General features: G+C 37.7%; 1 protein-coding gene across 5 annotated transcripts in view; it reads left to right on the forward strand.

Moving 5' to 3' along the window:
- Positions 1–22,879, forward strand: part of PCNX1 (pecanex 1) — a 188,358-nt gene that overhangs the window by 96,735 nt on the left and 68,744 nt on the right. For 3 of the 5 annotated variants that reach the window (XM_055538492.1, XM_055538493.1, XM_055538495.1), the window contains 6 exons: positions 951–1,168; positions 8,902–9,055; positions 12,388–12,420; positions 13,914–14,085; positions 14,568–14,678; positions 17,477–17,568. In XM_055538492.1, coding sequence (XP_055394467.1) covers positions 951–1,168; positions 8,902–9,055; positions 12,388–12,420; positions 13,914–14,085; positions 14,568–14,678; positions 17,477–17,568 — 780 coding nt within the window. The remainder of the gene's footprint in view (positions 1–950; positions 1,169–8,901; positions 9,056–12,387; positions 12,421–13,913; positions 14,086–14,567; positions 14,679–17,476; positions 17,569–22,879) is intronic. The other 2 variants (XM_055538494.1, XM_055538496.1) reach the window with 1 other exon arrangement.

Consider the following 22,879-nt stretch of genomic DNA (forward strand, 5'->3'; position numbering starts at 1 on the left):
ATATCAGTGTGTATGTCTGGTGTGTGTGTGTGTGTGTGTGTGTGTGTGTGTGTGAGTGGAGAGCTTAGTGACATTATTGCTCTATTGAAAAAAAACATACAAGATACAGTAGGTATGTTTTAAAAAGATAACAAAGATAGCACTGCCTTTGTGTGATATATATAAAGATGTATATATTGAGGTTAAAAAAATAAAGTAGATGAAATCCTTATAAGCAATATATAAGAGATATTTAGATAAATTTAGTGCCAAAAGGATTAATTATAATCTGTTTGCTCAAGTCCTTTGTGTTCATAGTAGTATATTCCACCATTAAATGGTGTGAGAGCCTTGAGATAGCACAATTCTGGCTAGTGCTATGCTAGATGTAGTCAACTTTTGATTCTTTCAGAGGAAGGAGAAACTGGTGAACAGGTGAATGGATGAGTTGAACCTGAAAGAAATGTAACGTGATAATATCCTGTATAGCCTCAGCTGAGCAGTCTGCCAAAACAAAAATAAATGCATATGGGAGGGATTTGAAAACAGCAGTAATGATGTTAAGAGAGTGTAGGAAGAATGGAGCGTTGAAGGCATATAATCCAGTGCAGAGGAGCTCAGATTTAACATAGTGGTGAGCTTCACAACGTAATGAGAGAAGATAAGGGACAGGGAGGGGGACACCACTCATCATTCACTGTAGGTCATGAAATGGATCCACCAGCTAAAATGCTAAAATTTCAAATACTTCCTAATAAAATCTTTCCAAAAGCCCCATCAATTGATTTGCTTTGTTGTAGTTTTCTTCCTTTGTCACCTTCTGTAGTTTCTAATGATCATGAAGTATCCACAAGAGTGGACTAGTATAGAGAATTAAGGTGGTTTTGATATTCTGCAAGCTGATTGGGTAGCCCTTGAATCATGACTTGATTAAAGATATTTTAAGCCTTTCAGTGCTGATTTTCTTTTAGCTTTCTCTTCCACAGATCCGACTGAACAGACTATTGACCATCGACACAGATTTATTGGAACAACAAGACATTGACCTAAGCCCTGATTTGGCAGCTCCTTACGGTCCAACAGAAGAAGCTGCTCACAAAGTTAAACACTATTATCGCTTTTGGATCTTGCCTCAGCTGTGGATTGGTATTAACTTTGACAGACTCACACTTTTGGCCCTGTTTGATAGGTGAGAATGTAGATTTTACTTTTAAATTGAAACGTTTCAAATTACCCATTGAGTATGTGACTTGGTTTCCGTCTTGGAAACTGTTTTCTATTTTAGAAATCATTTTTATCATTAAGAATCATGCAACTGTATTTAAAAGCCAGAGAATATGAGGTGTTAATGGCCATAAGGTTATACATATTATATTGACTCTTATTATAAAAGGTTTAAGAAGAAGTTTCTTTCCTTACTTCTTGTCACTAGTCTTAATAGTAAACAGCAGTAGTTAGTTATGAACTTGGTGGCCAAATGCTGCTTCTAGTTGACATGGAGTAAAAAAGACTGGACTGACTTTTCCACCTGTGCTGGGGTCCAGCCCCGGTGGATCCAGGGAATTCGAAGCGGGGACAGCGTCGGCGAGGATCAGGAAACAACTGCTTAATTAAACTTTAATTAAGGATATAAAGAGTAATAGAATAAGGATAGCTCAGTGAGGAAATTCAGTGGAGAAAAGAGGCTGAAATAAGGATAGCTCAGTGAGGAAATTCAGTGGAGAAAAGAGGCTGAATAATTCAGCCAGAAGGTGAGAGAAAGAACAACATGGGGAGACCAAGTTTTGGTGAACAAGGCCCGCACTTTATTTTCCAAAGTAGTTTTTATACCTTAAGTTATGCATAGAGGATAATGGGGGAAGGGATAGAGTCATGCAGCAAGCCAGGCTTTCTTCCTGCAAACTTATCATATGCAAAAGCTTAGGTGATTTGCATCATCTTCTGGCCCGGAGGCCTGTTAACATTTTAAGACCCTTTCTTCAGAAAACTTATTTTTTTCTCTAAAGGTGATTGGTCAGGAGCCACCCTCCAAAAGCGTTAGATAAAGTTGCATTCCTACAGAGCAAAGGTGTGGTGGGCTATAACAAGAAAAAGAATTAACTCAAGGGTCCCAGGTTACAAACATTAAAGCTACTACTTACACCAATTATATTAATCAATACACTGCCAGGGACACAGCAGGTAAGGGATATGGAAACTTAGCAGCAAACATTGGCCCAACAAGTGAAAATCCCTTCACCAATACAATTTCTAATCAATCTTTTAACTACTCAAAGGAATCTGTATTTAGACAGTTTAGAACATCTCATGCCTCTCACAGTTGGGAGGCTCTGAGCAATCACATGTGGCCAGAAAAACCTATTCAGGCAGGCTAGAGGACTTCCAAAGGAATTTGTAGGTTGAAACACTATCACACCCAGGAACTTTATTAACTGGAGCTGTAAGTTAACTCTTCTTTCAGAGAGAGGTAGTGGGGGACAGCCCCCCGTAAAGTCAGAGGTGTAGGTGAAAGCACAAAGCAGAAAGTAGGCAGACTCTGGTATTGGGGGGTAGATGCTTGAGAATTTCCAGGGGGACTCCTGAGGCTCGATCCCGCCTTTGCGTATGCGGAGCCTCCTTCCTCATGACCTTTGTCATGGGCGGAGTTCCTCACGCTGGCTCCCGGCAGTGATAGAATTCCAGTTGAGCTATTCCAGATCCTGAAAGATGATGCTGTGGAACGTGCTGCACTCAATATGCAATATGCACTCAATATGCAATATGCCGGCTCCCGGCACACCTGAAACAATGAAAAACAGATAAAATGCATGAACCAGTGGTTTTCAAGACACAGGAGATAAGACAGAAAAAGACGGTGATTCCTGAGAGATGGGAAGCAAATTATGTGAGCCCTGCAATTGCCCAGCGTACTGAAGAGAGTTCCCAGCTTGTGATCCTGAAGTAGAGTCCAGCAGACTTCCTGAGTTGAGGAGATGGAGCTAAGAGTCCAGGGAGACTAGAGCAGCTTGAGTCTGTGGGACAGAACATCAGAGAGAGGATCGCTGCTCCGAAACTCAGAGATGTGTAGTGGATCCCCTCACTATTTAGCAGAGTATTGATAAGAGAATGTATGAGGAGACTAGGCCAGGGGAGAGAATCATGTAAAAGAAATCATGAAAATCATGTAAAAGAAATAGAGGCACAGTGCCTGGCACACAGGGCTGGGAATGATGCCTGTCCTCACCTGCTGGACTGAAGAAACTCATAATAATTCATATTTTATGGTGCATTATGTAGAGTACTCAGGAAAGTCCTGCCTTAGAAGTGGGGAGTACTTAGCCCTAGTATGGACACTGTTCCAGACCCACCTAGCAAGTCGTAAAAGCAAGACTTGAAAGGATCCAACTGTTTCCAAGTCACGTAGCAAAGCTCAAGATTTATAGAAATTCAGAAATTCTCACCACATAAAAAGTTGAGGTTCACAAGGTCTGGCATCCAGAGAGTACCAAGCATACAAAGAAATGACAAAACGTGATTTATAATGAGGGAAATAATGAGTCAGTTGAAACCAGCCTTTAGCTGTCACTGATATTAGAATTAGCAAAGACATTAAAAGTTATAACTACTTTGCATGTTAATAAAAGTTGAGTAGAGATATGGAAAATGCAAAGAAAAAAAAAGACCCAAATTGAACTTGCAGATGAAAACTAATATGTCTGAGGTGAAAAATACAGTGGATGAGATTAACAGTAGATTAGACATTACAGAAGAAAATATTAATGAAGTTGAAAGCATGGCAGTAGAAACTATTGAAAGTGAAACAAAAGAATAAGAATTCTCCTCCCTCCCTCCCCTCAACAAAAAGAACACACAAGATGAAAGTACGCTCCGGGAGAGAGAAAAAATTCTGAGGAAGTTAATGGTGGAAAACTTTCCAAATTCAATGAAAACTATTGAAGAATCTCCTTGAACCTCAAGTATAGGAAACATGAAAAAAACTATAGCAAGGCACATAGTTTTTCAAAACCAATAATAAAATTTTTAAAACTTTAAAAGAGGAAAAAGATACAGTTTGTATAGGGGAACAAGGATAAGGAAGACATCAGATTTATTGTTGGACAAAATTCAAATAAGATAATGGAGCAGCATTTTTAAAGTATTGAAGGGAGAAAAAGATCAACCTGGAATTCTGTAGCCAGCAAAACTGCAAAAGCCAGGATGAAATAAAGATATTTTCAGACTAGAAAAAACTGGAAAGAATCTTTTTCAGGCAGATCCACAGTACAATATAGTACTGGATTTCTTTCAGGCAGAAGGATAATAATACCAACTGGGAATGTGGAGCTACCTGGGGAAACAGAAGATGAGTGCATGAATAAATATATAAGATTATATAGAAAAGATTTGTGACCTTGAGCAAAATTGCTCAGATGTGACATAAAATACAGGATCAATGAAAAAACAAATTGATAAATTGGATTCATCAAAATTGAAAGCTAAAAAAAAGCTGAAAGGAGAACAGTCCAGAGACCAGTGATGTGGCAGAATATAGTGTAGCAGGGCTGACAGGGATCACTGGGCTCAGCAAATCTGAAATTCCACATCTGCCACATAAGAACAAATGAAGAGATGCCACTGTTCCGTTTATTGATTTTGAAAATACTGTTGAACTTGTTTTCATCTGAGAACTGTCAAGTGAAATGGTACAGAGATGTTTGTGAATTTTATTTTTTAGGTCAATAGATCATTATAAATAGGGCGTTGACTTAATAAAAACAAATGAAACCATTTTTATGATTATAAATGCAATTTTTTTTATGAAATACATAGAAAGACTTTAAGGCAGAGGCCAGCCACAATCCTTCCACCCAGAGAGAACCATTATATCGATATATGGTGTATTTTCTTAAATAATAGAACTTATATCTTCCTATAGTTTTATGTCCTGCTTTTTTTGTATAGTGATGTACTGAGCATGTTCCCGTGTCAATAAATGCTCTTTAAAATCAAGACTTTTAGTACTCTTGCCTGGAAAATCCCATGGACGGAGGAGCCTGGTGGGCTGCAGTCCATGGAGCCGCTAAGAGGCGGGTACGACTGAGCGACTTCACTTTGACTTTTCACTTCCATACATTGGAGAAGGAAAAGGCAGCCCACTCCAGTGTTCTTGCCTGGAGAATCCCAGGGACGGAGGAGCCTGGTGGGCTGCCGTCTATGGGGTCACACAGAGTCGGACACGACTGAAGTGACTTAGCAGCAGCAGCAGCAGCACATATTTTACATTTTGTGAGTAGCATTTCCCTGAGAAGTAATGAGACAAATAGTTATTTTTTTGGCATTATCTACAGAAATCATTTTAATTGCTGTATGTAGTATCTTGGAGATCATACTGCTGCTTTTACAGGGTCAGTTTAGTAAAATACAGAACTGTCTCAGAAACTTTGATAGAGGCAATATCACTGCCTTCGTTCTCACCATATGTAAGAGCCCATATTTAAGTAAGTTTAATAGATTTTCAGATTATTTCAGGTAGTTTAGACATGGGAAATGAAACCAGTTAGTATCAAAACTTGATTACAAACCTTGTCATATAAATAACTTTTTAATTTTCTAGAAACTCCTTTGAATTTTTTCAAACTTATTTCTTTGTATATTTCCTTTATTTGCCATTCAAGTTGGTTAGTTATTTGGCAACAAATTTCACAGAAAAGCAGATGTTAAGAAAAGTAAAGTTATAACATAGAAATTAAAACTATATTATGTGTTATAATTAGAACTTCACGGTCCTCTGTAGCATGCTTTATTTGCATATAAGAATGTGTGCTACTGTTGGTGGGAATGCAAATTGATATAGCCACTATGGAGAAGAGTATGCAGATTCCTTAAAAAACTAGGAATAAAACTACTGTATGACCCAGCAATCCCTCTACTGGGCATATACCCTGAGAAAACCGTAATTGAAAAAGACACATGTACCCCAGTATTCATCACAGCACTATTTGCAATAGCTAGGACATGAAAGCAACCTTTTCATACTCTTCTATCTTTTTGCCTTTTCATACTATTCATGGGGTTCTCAAGGCAAGAATACTGAAGTGGTTTGTCATTCCCTTCTCCCAAGTAGGGAAAACGGCTAGACCATTCAGGTATGACCTAAATCAAATCCCTTACAATTATATAGTGGAAGTGACAAATAGATTCAAGGGATTAGATCTGATAGAGTGCCTGAAGGACTATGGACAGAGGATCGTGACATTGTACAGGAGGCAGGGATCAAAACCATCCCCAAGGGAAAGCAATGCAAAAAGGCAAAATGGTTGTCTGAGGAGGCCTTACAAATAGCTGTGAATAGAAGAGAAAGAAAAGGGAAAGGAGAAAAGGAAAGATATACCCATTTGAATGCAGAGTTCCAAAGAATAGCAAGGAGAGATAAGAAAGACTTCCTAAGTGATCAGTGCAAAGAAATAGAGGAAAACAATAGAATGGGAAAGTCTAGAGATCTCATCAAGAAAATCAGAGATACTAAAGGAACATTTCATGCAAAGATGTGTACACTAAAAGACAGAAATAGTATGGCCCTAACAGAAGCAGATGATACTAAGAAGAGGTGGCAAGAATACACAGAAGAACTGTACAAAAAAGATCTTCATGACCTATATAGTCACAATGGTGTGATCACCAACCTAGAGCCAGACATTCTGGAATGTGAAGTCAAGTAGCCCTTAGGAAGCATCACTATGAACAAAGCTAGTGGAGGTGATGGAATTCCAGTTGAACTATCTCAAATCCTAAAAGATGATGCTGTAAATGTGCTGCATTTAATATGCCAGCAAATTTGGAAAACTTGGCAGTGGCCGCAGAACTGAAAAAAGGTCAGTTTTCATTCCAATCCCTAAGAAAGGCAATGCCAAAGAATGCTCAAACTACCACACAATTGCAGTCATCTCACACACTAGCAAAGTAATGCTCAAAATTCTCCAAGCCAGGCTTCAACAGTACGTGAACCATGAACTTCCAGATGTTCAAACTGGATTTAGAAAAGGCGGAGGAATCAGAGATCAAATTGCAAGCATCCATTGGCTCATCAAGAAAGCAAGAGAGTTCCAGAAAAACATCTATTTCTGCTTTATTGACTATTTCAATGCCTTTGACTGTGTGGATCACAATAAACTGTGGAAAATTCTGAAAGAGATGGAAATACCAGACCACCTGACCTGCCTCCTGAGAAATCTGTATGCAGGTCAGGAAACAACAGTTAGAACTGAACATGGAACAACAGACTGGTTCCAAATTAGGAAGGAGTATGTCAAGGCTGTATATTATCACCCTGCTTATTTAACTTATATGCAGAATACATCATGAGTAACGCTGGCTGGAAGAAGCACACGCTGGAATCAAGATTGCCGGGAGAAATATCAATAACCTCAGATACACAGATGACACCACACTTATGGCAGAAAGTGAAGAAGAACTAAAGAGCTTTTTGATGAAAGTGAAAGAGGAGAGTGAAAAAGTTGGCTTAAAGCTCAACATTCAGAAAACTAAAATCATGGCATCTCGTCCCATCACTTCATGGGAAACAGTGGAAACAGCGACATTTAATTTTGGGGACTCCAAAATCACCACAGATGGTGACCGCAGCCATGAAATTAAAAAATGCTTGCTCCTTGGAACAAAGTTATGACCAATCTAGAGAGCATAATAAAAAGCAGAGACATTACTTTGCCAACAAAGGTCTGTCTAGTCAAAGCTGTGATTTTTCCACTAGTCATGTATCAATGTGAGAGTTGGACTATAAAAAGAAAGATGCGCGTCCCGAAGAATTGATGCTTTTGAACTGTGGTGTTGGAGAAGACCCTTGAGAGTCCCTTGGACTGCAAGGAGATCCAACCAGTCCATCCTAAAGGAGAATAGTCCTGAATATTCATTGGAAAGACTGATGCTGAAGCTGAAACTCCAGTACTTTGGCCACCTGATGGGAAGAGCTGACTCATTTGAAAAGACCCTTATTCTGGGAAAGATTGAAGGCAGGAGGAGAAGGGGACGGCAGAGGATGAGATGGCTGGATCACATCACCAACTCAATGAACATGAGTCTGGAGACATGAATCTCGAGGAGTTGGTGATGGTCAGGGAGGCCTGGCGTGCTGCAGTCATGGTGTCACAAAGAGTCAGACACGACTAAGCCACTGAACTGAACTGAAAGCAGCCTAGATGTCCATTGACAGATGAATGGATAAAGAAGTTGTGGTACATATAGACAATGGAACATTAGGCATAAGAAGAAACACGTTTGACTCAGTTCTAATGAGGTGGCTAAACCTAGAGCCTATTATCCAGTATGAAGTAAGTCAGAAAAAGACAAATGTCATAAACTAGCACGTATTTATGAAATCTAGAGAGATGGTGCTGATGAAGCTATCTGCAGAGCAGCAGTGAAGACACAGGGACAGCGGACTTGTGGACCCTGTGGGTGGAGAGGGCGGTGCGCTTTGAGAGAGTAGCACTGAAACATGCACATTGCCGTATGTGCAGTTAGAGGACCAGTGGAGAGTCACTGTGTGACGCAGGGAGCTCCAATCCGGTGCCCTGTGGCAATCCAGAGGGATGAGATGGGGTGGGAGGCGGGAGGGAGCCTTAAGAGGGAGAGGGCCTGTGGCTGATTCACGTTGATATGTGACAGAAACTAATATAATATTATAAAGCAGTTATCCTCCAATTAAAAATAAATAAAAAAAATTTAAAGAATGTGTGCTAGCTTTCTGTCTCAACCGGGCATACTTTATCGGTATGAGCCAAAGCCTTGTTCAAACCTAGGACAAAGGAAAAAAAAAACATCGTACCAAATATAATATGAACTTCATATGGATGTCTTCCCCCTTTTCACTCTAATTCATTTCTTAGATTGATCATGTACTTACTGATAATTTTTTTCTGTCTACAGAAATCGTGAGATCCTGGAAAATGTGTTAGCTGTCATCTTGGCTATTCTTGTGGCTTTTTTGGGATCCATTCTTCTTATACAAGGCTTCTTCAGAGATATCTGGGTCTTCCAGTTCTGCCTGGTGATAGCCAGCTGTCAGTACTCACTGCTTAAGGTACCAGCATCTCTCTTCTCTTCAGGCTTTGGCATAGTAGCTGTGTTAAAAAGCAGAAGATTTTGTATCATTCATTGAATTACATTAAGAATATAACTTTTTTTTTTCTTTTCTTTTTAATTTAATTTTATTTTTTAAACTTGACATAATTATATTAGTTTTGCCAAATATCAAAATGAATCTGCCACAGGTATACATGTGTTCCCCATCCTGAACCCTCCTCCCTCCTCCCTCCCCATTCCATCCCTCTGGGTCGTCCCAGTGCACCAGCCCCAAGCATCCAGTATCGTGCATCGAACCTGGACTGGCAACTTGTTTCATACATGATATTTTACATGTTTCAATGCCATTCTCCCAAATCTTCCCACCCTCTCCCTCTCTCTCAGATATACAGAGTGAAGTAAGCCAGAAAGAAAAACACCAATACAGTATACTAACGCATATATATGGAATTTAGAAAGATGGTAACAATAACCCTGTGTACGAGACAGCAAAAGAGACACTGATGTATAGAACAGTCTTATGGACTCTGAGAATATAACTTTTAGATTTATTTTCCTTGGATGTTTACATTAGATTGGGTAAGGAACAAAAGGGACATATAAACTTAAAAAAAATGATATGTGAATTAAACTTCCCAAACTTTTTTTTATATTAAATATTTGGGCACTTATTAAAAGAAAGAGGTTTTTTTTTTTTTTTTGGCATTGCCGCATGGGGTCACAGAGTTAGACAGGACTGAGCGACTGAACTGAACTGAACATGGTTTGTGGAATCTTAGTTCCCTGACTAGGAATTTAACCCAGACCCCAGCAGTGAAATCACCAAGCCCTAACCACTGAACTGCCAGGGAATTCCCAAGAATTTGAGTTCTTGAAATTCATTTCTTTTTAATTTATCAACATTAACCCTCCTAGTCTCATATTTGAGTCTTATGTAGGTGAAATTTGTTAAAATCCATCATTGGTAGATAGAATAATGTCAAAACTAGCATATTTATTCTTTGAGGACACCAAGAGCACATGATTGGCATCCCTTTGCTTTTGTTCAAATAGTGGCTCTGAAATAACCAATTTTAAGCTTTCCATAAATGGGAGAATTAAATACCTAAATTTCTACCCTCCATGCAGCCTCACTGTGCACGGGTAACATGAACTGTTTTCTTCCCTTTCTTAGCCAGTTCTGTGTATTTGCCTGGTACATACTAACGTGCAGAACCCGATCTCATCCCAAGAACTATTTGTTTAGTTCTGTTTACACCATCAGCTATCCTTGCTTTCTTCTCTCTCCATTTATAGACCTCTAGAGTAAGCCACCTGTGTCTCAGCTCTATTTCTTCAAGACCCATCCATACTTTTTCCCTCATTGCAGTACTGAAATTACAGTCTTTGTGCACTAATAATCTCTAGTTGCCAAATCTATGGTCTTAGTCTTCGTTCTCTGTGAGTGCTGCTCCGTTTTTATGTTTTCCTCATTGTTGATCTGTGATCTTATACTACCCTCATGATTATCCTACTTTTCAAGTAACTTTATTTTTCTTTGTTGATGCCTCTTTGTTCTTTTGACCACTTCTTAATTTACGAGAATTTGCTAGGGTTTTATTTGGCCATCTTTTCAGTTTGCACTTCCTTGCCAATGAAGTCATCCTCTTTTATTGCCACTCTTATATACTTCTATATAAATCATGTCCAGAATTTTTATTCCACAGTCTTCACCTTTCTCATAAGCGTTAGTTGTATATATCTAAGAGGAAGCTGGGCATATTCTGAAAAGGGCACATGGTCGTCTTCTGATCTTTTCCTCTCCCAGTTCTTTTGCTTTTGATCATAGTCTGTACGTGTGTCTACTCAGTTGTGTCTGACTCTTTGTGACCCCATGGACTGTCACCCACCAGGCTCTTCTGTCCATGGGATTCTGCAGGCAAGAATACTAGAGTGGATTGCCATTTCCTCCTCTAGGATTTGGTAGTAGTATACCAACCCAGATCTTAGAGCCTCTGCTCCTTCTTTCTTGACCTTTAATAACATTACCTAAAGTCTCTCTGGTTAAATTTGGTGATTCTGTGTTAAAATTTCTGGACTTTGTCCTTTTTGTTTCAGTTCCCATTAAACCATCCCTTTATTGCCTTAAACCATTTGAATTCACTCCCTGGGTTCAGTGTTTCTAATTTTCTAATTTTGTCCACTGCTTAATATGGTTAGATATGGAAAAGGCAAAAAGATGAATGCGATTTTTTTAGTATTTCAGATTTTTTAAATCTGCTTGACTACAAGAATAGTAATATCATAAACAGAAGTAAGAAAGGCAGGAACAGAGCTTTAGGAGGATAAACATTCAAATTGAGTTTAAAGAGACCAGACAAGGGCTATGTGCCAAACTCTGTGATCTTAGTCCAGTGTTGAATTACAGGATGGCAGTAGACTATCCTAGTGAAATTCTTTGGTATGCTGTTGAAAATGAACTCCAACTTGGGAGAAAAGTCATCATTTGGGAGGTAACTGCATAATACCTTTTGAACACTTTTATGGAAAATTGATGGTCTCTTAGAAGGATATAACCTAAATTTGAGTTTGATGTGAAAATGCATCGTATTAAATGTATACTTAATACAACTGCCATTGAATTGTTCAGTAAGCTTGAGTTTCGGGCATAACTGGAATCCTTTTTATAAGCTCACTCATAGTTTGTGCATGGCCTGAATGGAGTGATGTTGCCATAAGAAAGCATTCTGCCTTAATTGTACTTAGATGTTCTAATGCGCCAAGGAGTAAGATGGATCTATCAGCTGTTATGCTGATAGATCCATCTTATGCTATTTCATATGCTAGATCATCTTATGCTATTTCAGAAACATAATAAGGTTAAGCGTTAGGAAGGGTTTGAGTGGAGCGGATGTTTCATCTTCTGTTGATGCTGCAGCAGAATTAATGACCTACAGGTCATGACTTGCTACTGTTGCTGAATTGCTTCAGTCGTGTCCGACTCTGTGTGACCCCATAGACGGCAGCCCACCAGGCTCCCCCGTCCCTGGGATTCTCCAGGCAAGATCACTGGAGTGGGTTGCCATTTCCTTCTTCAATGCATGAAAGTGAAAAGTGAAAGTGAAGTCGCTCAGTCGTGTCCTACTCTTAGCGACCCCATGGACTGCAGCCTACCAGGCTCCTCCACCCATGGGATTTTCCAGGCAAGAGTACTGGAGTGGGGTGCCATTGCCTTCTCCACAGGTCATGACTTAGCTATGGAATATTCACTTAAAATTATTTCAGGTATTTTGGAAGTTAATGTAAAATTCCCAGGTCTTCAATAATATAATCTTTCTTTTTTTTTTTCAGAGTGTTCAACCAGATTCTTCTTCTCCTAGACATGTAAGTCACTCTGATACACCTACAACTTGTGATTCCTTGATATTCCTCAAAAACCATTTTTTTGGTCATATGTCAGATTGAATTAAGATTTGTGGTAGTATTTTCTCACTGGCAGAAGAAACTCGGTGATTGTGCATTTGTTCTTTGTAGTCTCCTTTAATCTAGAGCAGTTCCTCAGTATTTGACACAATATTGACATTTTTAATGGATACAGGCTAGTTATTTTATACATGACCTTCAATTTGACTTTGATATTTCTTATTAAATACAGGCTGTGCTTTTTTGGCAGAAATATTACAAAAGCAATGTGTTCTCAGTGTATCATATAAGGAAGCACATGATAACTGATTTATGCTTTTACTGGTGATAACTGATCTTTTGTCTAAGGGTAGTGTCTGCAGTGTTTTTCAAACTCTGCAGTGTTAACATTCTGGGCTGGATAATTGTCTGTTGAAAGCTGGGGGTGGGGAGGCTCTGTCCTATGCATTGTAGGATGTTTAGCATTATCTCTGACTTCTACCCACTAGATGCCAACAGCATACTCACCCTAGTTGTGACAACCACAGTGTCTGCAGACTTCACCAGCCATCCCCTGGAGGGTGAAATCTCCCCCCACCCCCTGCCCGCCCCCGCCCCTTGAGAACCAGTACTCTAATCTTATCATTTTTCTCTTGTAGTCAATAACCATATAGGAGATACTTGAGATTGTGTATATATCCTGTTGCTTTGCACATCTCCACCGACTTGTTTTTAATATCTGTTGATATTTCTTGGCTGGTGACCAAATAGTGATTTTTTTAGGTCCATGTTTCCTTCTATATTTATTAGTTGACTTCTTATCATAAGAACTTTCCCTTTTCTTGTATTGGTGTGGATCCACAGACTCTTACTTTATTAAATGGACCATAATGTTACTATCATTACTTTTGATGTTCATATTGTCCCTGATTTGACCATTGAGAACCCATCAGCTGCCTTCCTTGCCCTTTTGACATACCTTTATCATTTTAAAAGTTTTTTCTCCATTAGGAGCACAATAATTTGTACCAGGCTCATCTTATACTTTCCCCATCTTAGCCTGAAACCAACCTTTTCTCTGTGGATCCTTGGTTCCTTTTAGTGAGCATTGTTATTTATAAACTAAAATCAGTTTGCTAGTAATCTTTATTACTAGAATGTCATTGCTACTAGGTCCTCTCAGTGGATAAAACTAGAAAAATATATGTGTACACATATACTCACACATTTATTCTTCATCTGTCTGCATTATTAAAAATAATGAGTTCATACTGATACTTAATTTCAATCTAACATCCTAAGGTTTATTCTGTTCTTCCTCCTTTCCATATTTGTAATTCCCTTCTGCCACAGTCAGAAACCTGACTTCATATGGAAACATTTTGAATCTTCAGAATATAACCATCAAAGATCTCAGTAGCTAGTTGTGACTCTTCAAATTAACTAAACTGACTTCTTTTTAATGTCATTTTCAGGGTCATAATCGTATCATTGCCTACAGTAGACCAGTTTATTTCTGTTTGTGCTGTGGTCTTATTTGGCTCTTGGATTATGGTAGCAGAAACCTAACGACAACCAAGTTCAAATTATATGGAATAACTTTCACCAATCCTCTTGTGCTTATATCAGCCAGGGATTTAGTTATAGGTGAGTCATCTTAAGGTATTGTAGGTCTTAACATTATTTGTATGCAAGCCATTCACTGATCAGTAGACTGATTATATAGGTAAAAATAGTTTTAGTGGACTTATTTTGCTATTTATTGCCATCTTCTCAGTAAGGAACGAAAAAACTATAGGGCGTTAGCAATGAAAAAACTGATGATGAACAAATATAGCCGATGGAATGAGAGATTTTCCTTGGATCTTTATCTCAGGTTCCTATTATGTGAAACACTAAATTGTTCATAGTTGGAAAGATTATTTAATACTCAGGCAGTTATGTAGAGAAATAATTTAAAATGGTAACTTTAAGAAATTTGCTTAGTAGTTTTAAGCAATTGTAAGAAACTTGCTTAATAATCTATGTTAATTTTGGGTTCCTTTTTATCATTTATTTTATGGTCTTAAGATGAACAAAGGGATGGATGTGACATGCTATTTTTAACTTGCTTTTCTTTCCTTCTGTAGTGTTTACACTCTGTTTCCCAATAGTATTTTTCATTGGTCTCCTGCCTCAGGTGAATACATTTGTAATGTACCTTTGTGAACAATTGGATATTCATATCTTTGGTGGTAATGGTGAGTACTTCCTTATAAAAATTAAGTTTAAAGTATTACTTTTACAGATCATTAAACAATAAACTGGCCATTAAGTTGTTTTTTCAGTTTTTATTTTAGAAGTGAAATTAGAAAATGCACTATTTAATAATTAAAGATTGAACAGGGATTAGTTTGTAGATAGGAAAAAAAATAGTCAAGTCTGCTACTTTAGTGAAAGATCTGGGAATAATGGAGTTGATTTGTAACAAGTGTTAAAATACTGTTACCTTAAAGTTACAGTGAGTTGCATGGAACTTATATAGACTTATGAAATATTTATAAAAGATCAAATAGTTTGAGCTCTGATATGTGGCATTATGTTTACATTTTGAACTAGTGTATACATTTGATATTCTATATATTTAGTTTCAGAGCTTTGTTTCATCGTTAGAATCAGTTCAGTTGGTCAGTTATGTTCGACTCTTTGTGACCCCATGGACTGCAGCATGCCAGGTCTCCCTATCCATCACCAATTCCCAGAATTTACTCAAACTCATGTCCATTGAGTCGGTAATGCCATCCAACCATCTCATCCTCTGTTGTCCTCTTCTCCTCCTGCCTTCAATCTTTCCTGGCATCTGGGTCTTTTCCAACAAGTCATTTTGTATCAGGTGGCCAAAGTATTGGAGTTTCAGCTTCAGCATCAGTCCTTCCAATGAATATTCAGGACTGATCTCCTTTAGGATGGACTGGTTGGATCTCCTTGCAGTCCAAGGGACTCTCAAGAGTCTTCTCCAGCACCACAGTTCAGAAGCATCAGTTCTTCAGTGCTCAGCTTTCTTTATAGTCCAACTCTTACATCCGTTCGTGACTACTGGAAAAACCATAGCTTTGATTAGGCTGACCTTTGTTGGCAAAGTAATATCTCTGGTTTTTAGTATGCATTCTAGGTTGGTCATAACTTTTGTTCCAAGGAGCAAGCATCTTTTAATTTCATGGCTGCAGTCACCATCTGAAGTGATTTTGGAGCCCCCAAAAATAAAGTCTGCCACTATTTCAGTTTCCCCATCTATTTGCCATGAAGTGATGATACCAGATGCCATGATCTTAGTTTTTCTGAACATTGAGTTTTAAGCCAACTTTTTCACTCTCCTCTTTCACTTTCATCAAGAGGCTCTTTATTTCTTCACTTTCTGCCATAAGGGTGGTGTCATCTGCATATCTGAGGTTATTGATATTTTTCCCAGCAATCTTGATTCCAGCTTGTGCTTCATCCAGTCCAGCATTTCTCATGATATACTCTGCATATAAGTTAAATAAGCAGGGTGACAATACTTCTTTCCTATTTGGAACCAGTCTGTTGTTCCATGTCCAGCTCTAACTGTTGCTTCCTGACCTGCATACAGGTTTCTCAAGAGGCAGGTCAGGTGTTCTGGTATTCCCATCTCTTTCAGAATTTTCCACGGTTTGTTGTGATCCACACAGTCAAAGGCTTTGGCATAGTCAAGAAAGCAAAAGTGGGACACCTAAACCAGAATGCTTTTACATTTTACTAAATAAGATTTTTAGAAATATCTCTGCTTTTAGAGTAGAATATGTGAATATGAATTGATACAGTTAGAAATGTATTCCCCTGTTGTATGTACATTTTATTTTCAAAATAAGATGAAAACAAAATTATTCTGGAATAATGTTCTGCAGAACTTGAAAATAACACTTTGGTCTGTGGTTAACTGAGGTTAAAATATACCTTTATTTAGTTTAACCATCCAACATTTTACTGAGAGATGAGTGTACAGCTAGTAAAAAAAATATGAAAGGGAAAGAAATTACTGACCCTTATTCATCACATTTTGCTGTCTGTATCTTCCAAGTACAGCATTGAAATTACCTCTACTGATAAAGTGTTGATATTATGGTTTAAATTTTAAATAGAAACTAAGCTTTTTCTATGTTGCTGTGTATCTAGAGCATTTTTAATAGTTTGAAATTTTGAAGGTGCATGAATTAAGAACAGTTGGTGTTCAGCACAACTTAATGGGTAGAAAGCAATTTGAGTATTTGGGGGGCTATTATAGGTGCTATATTAATCTGTGAAGAAGGTTTAGTGTAGATAATTTATAGTAGTGGGCTTCATCGTAATTTATAAACTTGTGCAAGGTGTAAGCTTTTTAATATCTCCTAAAGAAAAATTTTTCTTGTAGTTTTTTTTTTTAAGGTCACCATATAAAATTACTGTTGAAGTCTGTTATCTTAGCCATCCTTTCTTCCTTATTATTAGTAATCCCATTGGATCTGTTTTTAGAGTAGAATATGTGATATATTTTGTTGTTAGTAATTAGTCAGATCTATACTTTTTGTGAGAATTAATTAATTATAGGAATATAAATTTACTTCTGTGGGTAGCACAAGTTCTGTTTAAATAGACTAACATCTTTTAGTGAAAATACATTTCTAGTTTCTTTTGAGGCTCTTTGAACTTTATTTTCCCAAACTTTTATAAATAATAAGGTACATTCTTGAAGCACAATATAGGTATAATTTTTTCTACTATAGATAAATATAGTAGTAAAATAAAAAAAGATTTTTATTACTTTATTCCTTCCAAGGTGAATGTATTTTACCTTGTATCAGAAATTGTAATAAACCTTTATCATTTCAAAATTTTTTGAAAGGACAGGATAAAGAAACTCAATTTTCATAAATTGAGCAAGTAGATATTTAATTATACTCAGTAGCATATCATTTTAAGTGCTTTGCAGTGACTTTTTTATACAAGTTTTTTCCACCCATGTGTATGTTTATGGACGTTGATTTCTCCTCCCTCTCCTGTCTAGCCACTACAAGCCTGCTTGCAGCACTGTACAGTTTCGTCTGTAGCGTCGTGGCAGTAGCCTTACTGTATGGATTATGTTATGGGGCCTTAAAGGTGAGCATTACATGTAGTATGTTTTGTCATTAAGCCTACTTTTCTATTAATATATGAAGATTGTTTTAAATTGACTAATTACTTTTTTTCCTGGTATGTCTTCAGTATTAATTTCCATGGTCTTCATATGTTGTGCATTATTCTGATTTAGTTTGAATTTGAAAGCAATTTTATAGTTAATTATTACTAAAAGAAAATTATTTTCTGTGCAGTAATAATAGGTTAATATTAAAAGCAGATTATTAAAAACTAAGCTGGTCTAGGATAGAGGTGGGGCATGGTGATAACAATATGAAATTAACTTCAGATTTTTACTTAAGAATATGTGTAATTACTCTTCATATCAAGATTTTTTTCAAACTTAGAGAACAAGTTCAAGTACTGCAATTTAAGATTCAGTTTAGTAAAAATTAATGCACTGAAATTTAATGTCATTATTGGTTTAGAAGAATCTGATGAGCCCTATTAGCTCCATTTTTAAGTAATTGTCACCAAATTATAAGTAAAAATTTTAGGTTTCTCATAAACAATTCTTGGTATTCTTTTTAATGATTAATACAAGATAAACAGAGAATAATAGAGTTGAAAGGGTTATGAGAAGGGGCTCATAGCGTCCTTCCTTGATTCATGGACTCAGTAGCATTTACTGTGCTTACTATGTGCCTAGTTCTGTGCTAAGTACCATTTTCTGCTTTTAAGTTGCCGGTATGTTAACTGTGGTTAACAAGTTAATTGAGCTCTTAATTGAGGGTGAATAGAGGGGATGAAGGCTGTGAAAACAGAGTATTACAGGTATATGAACTAAGACATCCTCTTCAGCCTAAAGGGATTAGAGATGATTTTCCAAAGGGGTGATTTTTTACCAAAATTTGAAGGACAGTAGGAATTAGCTAGTTGAAACAAGGGATGAAGAACCATCGAGTTGTAAAGAAAGTGTGTTGTGTACAGGAAACAGCAAATAATTTGGAATTGCTGGAAATTTGGGTTCATGAGGAAAGATGGCCTACAGTAAGGCTGGAAAGGTAAGCAACGACTGGATTTTGAAATATCTTTTGTCCTGAACGTATTGGGTGGAGATGGAAGACCATCAAAATAATTTGAGGTAAGGCAAGGAAATGATCAGTGTTGCATTTTAGAAAGATTATTTGGTCCCCAGTGTGAAATACAAGCAGGTAGGATCAGAAGTAGGGAGTCACTTGTGCTGCCATCTTAAAATGATAAGAGACTTCATGACAACTGGACTCAGTGAGTATATTTGGGAACTCAGTGATTAAAAAGAAAAAAGCCCAAGTAGGATCTGGGATGACTTCTGGGTGGGTGCTGGTTTGAACAGCCTATTACATAGTGATACTAATGCACATGATTCAAAGTCTTTGAGTTTACTGGGGAAGGGGATTGTTTACATTTAGACACTTTGTTGGCATTAATGGGGTATCCATGGGTACATAGTGGGTAGTTATTTGTGGTAATGATGGAAAGATTTAGAATTCATCAGCAAATTAAAGTATAAGAAAAAGATTGCTACCCTGGGTTGGCAGGAGAAAATGGACACAGATAGAACCCTGGGAAATGCCAATATTTAAGCAGGGAATATTAAGCAGTGAATGAAACAAAATCCAACAAAGGAAACTTCAGAGGTGGTACAACGTGAAAAAATTTTTATTTAATTTGGCATTTAATAGAGGATATTGGTGACTTGAGCAAAATAGCTTTTTTTAGAATTTTGGCTGAGGAAACTAGCTAGATTAATAGAAATTTAGGTTTGAATTGATATTAAGGAAACGTGTTCTACTCTCTGTAGAATATAGTTGAGAAGCCTGTGTGCATGAGACGATTGTTTCCTGGGTTTTGTTTTCTAAGAAAGATCTGAGGCTTGATTGCATTTAAAAGGGGAGGTAGGAAATTGAGCAGAGAGGGAGATGCTTGATTGATGGCCCAGAAAAGAACTAGAGGTAATGAATGAGATCCAAATCCAAGCTCTCCCAGGTACACCATCTAAACCATCTGGTATAAAAGTTTCAGATCTGTGTTTGGAGAGTATGTTTTGGAAAATGGGTCATTATTTGGAAATTGCAGCCATAGAAGTTAACAGTGCAGTAAGTTTTCTGATTTTCCAAAAGCCAGTTTAACTGTAATTATGTAGAAAAGAACAGCAGTTGTAAAGCTGCCAACTAGTACTTTGTGTCCTAAGACAGGCAGGGAGATATACTTTTTCCTTCTTTCTTGGCCATGGCATTTTATACCAGACTATTTTAGTTTTAGATGTTTCCCATTGTAATAGAATCAGTGTGCAGATTTGGTTATGTAAATGAGTAAAGACTATATACAAAGATTTTATCATAGCAGTGTTTATAACAGCAAAAGCTGTAAATGACCCAATATTTGTCATTTGTGACTAGTTAAATTAATTATGGTATAGTCCCACAATAGAATACCATATGATCATGAAAATGAATAAAAATAGATTTTTATGTGCAAATGTGGATTTCCAAGATGTATTATTTTTCTTTTTTCCAAGCTGTATTGACATGTAGTTGACAAATAAAAATTAAGATATTTAAAGTGTACATGATGATGATTTGATATACATATAAATTGTGAAAGAACTCCCCCATTAAGTTAACACATTTATCACCTCACATATTTACTTTTTTTATTTTTTTTGGTAAGAATATTTAAGTTTACTCTCTTAGCAAATTTCAGTTCTACAATACAGTGTTATCAACTGTAGTCACTGTGTTACTTACTAGCTTCTCAGACCTTATTCATCTTTAAAAAATTTTTTAAAGTTTATTATTTTAATTTTTTATTAAGGTATAATTGACAAATAACATTATATTAGTTTCAATATTTATGTATATTGCAAAATGAGCACCACTATAAATCTTAATTAATATGTATCTCCATGTGTTAGTTGCTCAGTCATGTCCAACTCTTTGCAATTGCATGGACTGTAGCCCATCAGGCTCCTCTGTCCATGGAATTCTCCAGGCAAGAGTACTAGAGTGGGTTGCCATTTCCTTCTACAGGGGATCTTCCCAACCCAGGGATTGAACCTGGGTTTCCTGCGTTGCAGGCAGATTCTTTACTTTCTGAGCCACCAGGGAAGGCACTATAGATAATTACAAATATTTTTTCTTACGGAACCTTTAAGATCCTGTCCTCTTAGTAACTTTCACATATGCAATGCAGTATCATTAACTCTAGTCACTGTGCTGCATTACCCTTTCAGTACTTAATTATCTTAAAACTGGAAGTTTGTGCCTTTTGACCCTCTTTATCCATTTTGCCCACAGCTTACCTAAATTCTGTCTTACAACTGTTTGTACTCTTTTACCAACCTTTCCCTGTTTCCCCTACCTCCCAGTCCCTGGCAAGCACCTTTCTATTCTCTGCTTCTATGAGTTTAATTTTTTTTTCCCTTTTTTAAGATTCCACATATAAATGGTAAGATGCAGTATTTGTGAATCTCTTTGTGGCTTATTTCACCTAGTACATTGCCCTCCAGTTTCATCCATGTTGTTGCAATTGACAAGATTTCCTTTTTTTTTAGGTAGAGTAATATTCCTGTGTGTGTGTGTGTGTGTGTGTGAATACAGAGGAAAGCAATATGCCAAAAAATAAATGTTCCCTTTGTGCCTTTATTTAAAAACACACCCAATAACTTCTATATACATAGAGCATTTATGGAAGAATACACAAGAAATTAATCATAGAAGTTACTTTTGGACAGTTAGATTCATTGAGGAACATTATTGCATATCTTTCAGTTCAGTTCAGTCGCTCAGTCGTATCCAACTCTTTGCGACCCCGTGAATCACAGCACACCAGGCCTCCCTGTCCATCACCAACTCCTGGAGTTCACTCAAACTCACGTCCATCGAGTCAGTGATGCCATCCAGCCATCTCATCCTCTGTCGTCCCCTTCTCCTCCTGCCCGCAATCCCTCCCAGCATCAGAGTCTTTTCCAATGAGTCAACTCTTCGCATGAGGTGGCCAAAGTACTGGAGTTTCAGCTTTAGCATCATTCCTTCCAAAGAACACCCAGGGCTGATCTCCTTCAGAATGGACTGGTTGGATCTCCTTGCAGTCCAAGGGACTCTCAAGAGTCTTCTCCAATACCACAGTTCAAAAGCATCAATTCTTCCCCGCTCAGCCTTCCTCACAGTCCAACTCTCACATCCATACATGACCACTGGAAAAACCATAGCCTTGACTAGACGGACCTTTGTTGGCAAGTAATGTCTCTGCTTTTGAATATGCCATCTAGGTTGGTCATAACTTTCCTTCTGAGGAGTAAGCGTCTTTTAATTTCATGGCTGCAGTCACCATCTGCAGTGATTTTGGAGCCCAAAAAAATAAAGTCTGACACTACCTCCCCATCTATTTCCCATGAAGTGATGGGACCAGATGCCATGATCTTTGTTTTCTGAATGCTGAACTTTAAGCCAACTTCTTCACTCTCCTCTTTCACTTTCATCAAGAGGCTTTTGAGTTCCTCTTCACTTTCTGCCATAAGGGTGGTGTCATCTGCATATCTGAGGTTATTGATATTTCTCCCGGCAATCTTGATTCCAGCTGTGCTTCTTCCAGCCCAGTGTTTCTCATGATGTACTCTGCATATAAGTTAAATAAGCAGGGTGACAATATACAGCCTCGACGTACTCCTTTTCCTATTTGGAACCAGTCTTTTGTTCCATGTCCAGTTGTAACTGTTGCTTCCTGACCTGCATACAAATTCCTCAAGAGGCAGGTCAGGTGGTCCTGCCATTTCTTTCGGAATTTTCCACAGTTTGTGGTGATCCACACAGTCAAGGCTTTGGCATAGTCAGTAAAGCAGAAATAAATGTTTTTCTGGAACTCTCTCACTTTTTCAGTGATCCAACGGATGTTGGCAATTTGGTCTCTCATTCCTCTGCGTTTTCTAAAACCAGCTTGAACATCTGGAAGTTTACGGTTCACGTATTGCTGAAGCCTGGAGAATTTTGAGCATTATTTTACTAGCGTGTGAGATGAGTGCAATTGTGCGGTAGTTTGAGCATTCTTTGGCATTGCCTTTCTTTGGGATTGGAATGAAAACTGACCTTTTCCAGTCCTGTGGCCTCTGCTGAGTTTTCCAAATTTGCTGGCATATTGAGTGCAGCACTTTCACAGCATCATCTTTCAGGATTTGAAATAGCTCAACTGGAATTCCATCACCTCTACTAGCTTTGTTCGTAGTGATGCTTTCTAAGGCCCCCTTGACTTCACATTCCAGGATATCTGGCTCTAGGTGAGTGATCACACCATCGTGATTATCTGGGAATATAAT

Source organism: Bubalus kerabau, chromosome 10 (genome assembly GCF_029407905.1).
Source record: "Bubalus kerabau isolate K-KA32 ecotype Philippines breed swamp buffalo chromosome 10, PCC_UOA_SB_1v2, whole genome shotgun sequence".
In the NCBI taxonomy this organism is placed as follows: domain Eukaryota; kingdom Metazoa; phylum Chordata; class Mammalia; order Artiodactyla; family Bovidae; genus Bubalus; species Bubalus kerabau.